This window comes from Sarcophilus harrisii, chromosome X (assembly GCF_902635505.1).
Source record: "Sarcophilus harrisii chromosome X, mSarHar1.11, whole genome shotgun sequence".
In the NCBI taxonomy this organism is placed as follows: domain Eukaryota; kingdom Metazoa; phylum Chordata; class Mammalia; order Dasyuromorphia; family Dasyuridae; genus Sarcophilus; species Sarcophilus harrisii.
The window spans coordinates 35695187-35701008 of record NC_045432.1 but is presented as its reverse complement, the minus strand read 5'-3'; the positions used below and the strand labels follow the sequence as shown (position 1 = coordinate 35701008).

At 41.0% G+C, this 5822-nt stretch overlaps 1 protein-coding gene across 1 annotated transcript; it reads right to left on the bottom strand.

The window, feature by feature from the left end:
* Window positions 1-214: 214 nt before the first annotated feature.
* Window positions 215-1156, bottom strand: LOC100924695 (olfactory receptor 13H1-like). The gene has a single exon (XM_031945058.1). The coding sequence runs from the start codon at window positions 1154-1156 to the stop codon at window positions 215-217; it is 942 nt and encodes a 313-aa protein (XP_031800918.1).
* Between the last annotated feature and the right edge of the window lie 4666 nt (window positions 1157-5822).

Here is a 5822-nt window from a genome sequence, read left to right as displayed (position 1 = left end):
TCCTACACCTAGTAAGGGTCTGAATTAGTATTTATATATGTGTATATATATATATATATATCTTATATATACTGCATATTATATATATATATATATATATAATCTATTATACCAGCTTAACAACTACTTGTTGAATAATGAATGATCTCATGCCTCAGTTCAGTGACCATTCCATTTTCTCATTATGACTTTATTAGGAAAATTTAGAGAGTTCTCAGGATTTTTCTTTCCCTCCAATCAGTTTCCTGAGGGCACCTTTCACATCCTTATTCCTTAAGGTATAGATGAGAGGATTCAGCATAGGGGTAACTGCTCCATAAAATATTGAGATGACTTTGTCCTGGTCCTGAGACTCTTTAGATTGGGGCTTCAAGTACATATAGATGGCTGTCCCATAAAATATGGTCACCACTGTCAAGTGGGAACCACAGGTGGAGAAAGCTTTGAACCTGGCCTCTGTGGAGCGGATCCTGATCACAGCTGCCACAATGCAGATGTAGGAGATGAGGATAAAAGTGAAAGGCAAGGGCAGAGTAAACGTGCTAATGATCAGCCCCAGGATCAGGCTCATGGGGGTGTCAGAGCAGACAAGCTTCAGCAAAGCTTGGATTTCACACATAACATGGTTGATGATGTTGTGCCCACAGTAATTAGCTGGAATGGCAATGATTGGCATTACAGACAAAAGGAAGGCACTGATCCAGGTGCCCATGGCCATCTGCAAGCAGACCTGGTTGCTCATGATGACGGTGTAGCGCAGAGGGTTGGAGATGGCAACAAACCGGTCATAGGCCATGACAGCAAGGAGGAGACACTCAGTCATCCCCAGGAATAGGGAAGTGGTCATCAGGGCATAGCAGTTGGTGTAGGAGATAGTGGGGAAGTCCTTGAAGCACTGGGTCAACACATAGGGCTCCCAGCTGGTGGAATAGCAGATGTCAAGGAAGGACAGATTGCTGAGGAAAAAATACATGGGGGTATGAAGCTGAGGGTCCCTTTGGATCACAATGACGATGAGACCGTTCCCCAAGAATGTGACCAGGTAGAGGCACAAGAGCCCGGAGAAGAAGGCGGCCTGCACATGGGGCCTCTGGGAAAAGCCCACCAGAATGAATTCTGTGATGTCAGAGTAGTTAGTTCTCTGCAGCCCATCCATCGGGCCCCTCAGCTGCAAGGGAAAGAGACAAAACAGAGCATCTTCTACATGGGAGCCAAGGGACAGGAAGAACTTTTCAGCAGCTTCTGGAATGAACATTCTCAGCTTTGAGTCAAAACTGAGCTGGGTTACTGCCAGAGGGTCAGGCTCATACTGCACATGTTGATGGAAGATGGAAAAAAGGTCTGGATTTGGAAAATCATTTTCCTATGAGTAAATTTTTTTTCCTTTTTGATCTAGACCTATACTTTCATCAGTGTGAGGAAATCTGACTGTGAAAATTCTCTCCAGCAATACAGATTGGCAACTGGCTCATAACTTATTTAGAGAGTTACCTGGAACACTGAATGGTTAAGTATCTTAACTGTGATCAAGTAGTTACATGGTCACTTTGCAACCCACTATTCACTATGACATGCTACCTCTCAGCAAAAGTTAACAAAGGATGATTTTATTCTGGAGAGAAGGAAATTGGCCACATTTACATGATGTCAATAATTTCTGGTCGATTTCATAAAAGATTCAGTGAAAGAGGTTGATTGTTGCTATAAAGAGCAAATAGCCAGTGATTGACCTAGACTTTAATTGAATTGGGTGATGTTCTTGGCATCTGGCCTGTGTATGAGATGCATCTCCCTGTGAAAATTAAATTCATAGAATCTCAAAGTTAGAAAGGAACACAGACTTCATTTAATCTAATTCTCGCTTTGACAGTATGGTCTTCTCACAACATCCCTACTAAGTGGTCATCCAGCCTCTACTTGAAGACCTCTGATGAAGGGGAGCCCGTGCCTTCCATAAGCAGCCCCAGACCTCTTTGAGACACTTCTAATTGTTAGAAACTAAACTCAAGCAACCAGTTATAGTGCCAAATGAATGGTTTGGATTAACTTTTCACTTTTCAAGTAGCCGATCATATTTCACTTAGACATAACTTAAGAGGGGAAATCAGGTTGTGTCTGTGTTGCTTAAAAAAAAGAAAAAAAGAAAACCTAAGTCATTTCAATGAACAAAAGAGGCAAGTGTGAGTTCTTTAAGATTGGACTGGTGAAATTTTGCTTTTTACCCAATAATTTAGAATCAATTCTACAAATATCTTCAATATACGCACAGCTTATTTAGGAAAGATCATTCTCCATATATAATCAAATCTGAGCTGAACAAAAACTGAGTATGGTTTGACATAAAAGTTGTGGCACTGGTGAAAAACAAAATAAAAACATCCAAGAGCAAAGGACCATAGCTTTGTGAAATATTAGAACTGGAAGGGACATAGAATGCTTAGACAGAGGGAAAGGAATTGGACCTGGGATTTCAATGGTTTAGGGAAGGCCCTGGTGAGGAAAGGCCCTCTCCTAATGCAAGTCAACATCTCTGCAAACAGAAAAGTTAGAGAGTTCCTAGAGAGAGCACTGATAGGTTGAAAGTCCCACATTCAGTGTGTATCTGAAGTGGGGCCTGAACCTGAACCTGAACCTGAACCTGAACCTTAGTTCTGAGGCCAGATCTCTATCCACTATGCCTGTTGCCTCTGCTCAGTGGTACTTGCATAGGTCAAGCATCCATCAAAGAACGTTAGAATTAGGAAGGACCTTAGAACTGAGAGTGTTAGAGCTGGGCGTTAAGATGGAGACAATTTAATTGAATACATTCACTTGACAGGAAAAAAAACTGATCTCTGGAGAAGGACATACATTTTTAAAGGTCATATAGTTAGTTAACTCTTGGAAGAGTCAGCCAGAGAATCCTAGAGCATTTTTCCCACTAAACTCCTCCATCTTTCACTTGGAGTGAAATCTGAATAAAAGCTAAATAAAGAAACAGCTTTATATTTCGTTGACAAAATGTGTTCCATCAAGAAAGACACACAAATAAGTGAAAATTACTCACTGTGGGGAGACAGGAGGACATCAGCAGATATGTGCTTCTTCTATGATAGAGAAATGTTTTGATCAGCTACGACAGCTTGATCGAAAGATTGTTGAACTTGTAGTCACAGAGCCCATCTGAATCCCACATCTGCCACTTACTTTCTGGGTGACCTTGAATAAATCCTTTAACTTTTTGGGGTCTCAGTTTCCTAAACTGTAGAATGCTCTGAATCTCTGAGCCAACGATCCCTCCCTCTCTACTTCCAGATCACAGAAGTCTCACACAAACTGCTCTGGAGCTCGAGGCTTCCTCTCATCTAGTGGAGCTATAATTTGGAAAATCCCAAGGATTTTGGCTATTAGCTTATGTACACTGACCTGGACTTATCTGAATATTCTTGTAGGCTCAAAAGTGAAATGATGGTAACTTCTAGGAAGAACATATTCACTGCTGGTGTCTGGAAACTATTACCAGAGAGAATGGTCAGGATAGTCACAGTACACAGATAAAGTTAATTCATGGCATCCACTTTCTTCTACCTGGAGGAACTTCAGAGAACATTGCAATTAATCTCCTCATGTTTTAGGCATAAGGAAATTCAGGTTCAGACAAAAAACTTGCCCAATGTCAAACAGCTTCTAAGTGGTGGGGCTGGAACTGAAAGCCAGGGCTTCCACTCCAGAGGCTTATGTTCCTTCCATTAGACCCTGTTACCTCTCTCTCCTTAATATACTTGATTTCCATACTCAAAGTCCTTGTTCCTTGCTACTGGAGGCAAAAGATCACCTCCATCCAGGGTATTTCCATTTGTGTTTTGTGACGATATGGTAGGAAGCTCAGTGGCTACCGGATTGAGGGGGTGATCTCTTGCCAGACCCCAGAATCCACTTGTCTAAGAAAGCATTAGAAGCTCACAGGGGAAGGTTGAGAAGTCTGAAGCAGGTCTGGGGCTTCCCAACTTCAGCCTTGGAGAAATGTTGCCACTTCTGGGACTTCAGGGACTATGTCCCTGCTTTGCAATTAAGAGGTGCTTAATAGAAAGAGGGAGAGAGACGGAGGAGGTGGTGGTGAAGGCGGAGGCACTCACTAGAGTGAGCTCATTAAAAGTTATAGGCATTTCCCCCTGAACTTCATAATGAGAGCTTTAGACCGAGTTCCCACCAGTACTAATTCTGGTCAGGAAACATGAGACACTTTCTTATGCCTTTAAGAGCTGTGGAGAGAATGGGTAATTTTTATGGTCTGCTCTTCCGGTCTCTCTTGGGTGGCAAGATCATATTGTATAGAGCTTGACGGTAGAAACTAAGGATGTTCAGCATAAAGAAGAGGAGATTGGGGGACACCAAGAACTGCTTTCAATTATTTAAAGGATTGTCATTTGGAAGGGAGATTAGGGAGAGTGAGGAAGGGAATAAGCTTATATAGCTACTACCATGTGCCAGGCACTGTGCTAAGCTTTTTAAGCAGATTAAATTTGTTCTTCTCAACCCCACAGGGAAGAAATAGGACCATTTGGTAGAAGTTGCAGAAAGGTGAATTGAGGATTGAAGTCAGAAAAAAAAATAACTAGCATTTCTAGAGCCCTTCAAAGTTTACAAAGCACTTTACAAATATTACTTTATTTAGTCCTATAACAAACCCTGACAGGCACTTTTCTTAACCTCATTTTACAGATGAGGAAACTGAGGCATATAGTGCTTAAGTGGCTTGTCCAAGGTTACACAGCTAGTAAGTATCTAAGGTGAGATTTGACTCGGGTCTTCCTGACTCCACATCCTGTCTTCTATCCACTGTGTCACTTAACTGACTGGCTAACAAAACTTCCTAATAATGAAAGCTGTCCAATAATCTATTGAGCTACAGCTGTAGCACAACAACAACAGTTGCAACTATTGTAACAATAACAACAACAGTTACAACTGTCATAATAATAGCAACAGTTACAACTGTTGTAACAATAGTAATAGCAACTGTTATAACTGTTGTAACAGCAACCATTACAACTGTTGCAGTAACAATAACAATTAGCATTTATCTATGTGCTTTACACATATTATCTCATTGGATCCTTGAAACAATCCTGGGAAGTAGGTATTACCTAGATACTGAAAAGTTCCAAGTGAGGTGGGGTAGTTTCTATGGCAGCCTCTTGCTATCGACTCATAGAGATTCTTTTTTTTTTTTTTTGACTTTCTTAAATAACTTTTTATTGACAGAACCCATGCCAGGGTAATTTTTTGCAACATTATCCCTTGCACTCACTTCTGTTCCGATTTTTCCCCCTCCCTCCCTCCACCCTCTCCCCCAGATGGCAAGCAGTCCTATACATGTTAAATAGATTACAGTAGATCTTGGATACAATATATGTGTGCAGAACCGAACAGTTTTCTTGTTGCTCAGGGAGAATTGGATTTAGAAGGTATAAATAACCTGGGAAGAAGAACAAAAATGCAAGCAGTTTACATTCATTTCCTAGTGTTCTTTCTTTGGGTGTAGCTGCTTCTGTCCATCCTTGATCAATTGAAACTAAGTTAGATCTTGTCTTTGTTGAAGAAATCCACTTCATCAGAATACATCCTCATACAGTATCGTTGTTGAGGTATATAATGATTTCCTGGTTCTGCTCATTTTGCTCACCATCAGTTCATGTAAGTCTCGCCAATCCTCTCTGTATTCGTCCTGCTGGTCATTTCTTACAGAACAATAATATTCCATAACTTTCATATACCACAATTTACTCAACCATTCTCCAATTGATGGGCATCCATTCATTTTCCAGCTTCTGGCCACTACA

Coding starts and splice junctions, on each gene's coding strand:
- LOC100924695 (XM_031945058.1), bottom strand. CDS start 1,156: ATGGATGGGCTGCAGAGAACTAACTACTCTGACATCACAGAATTCATT.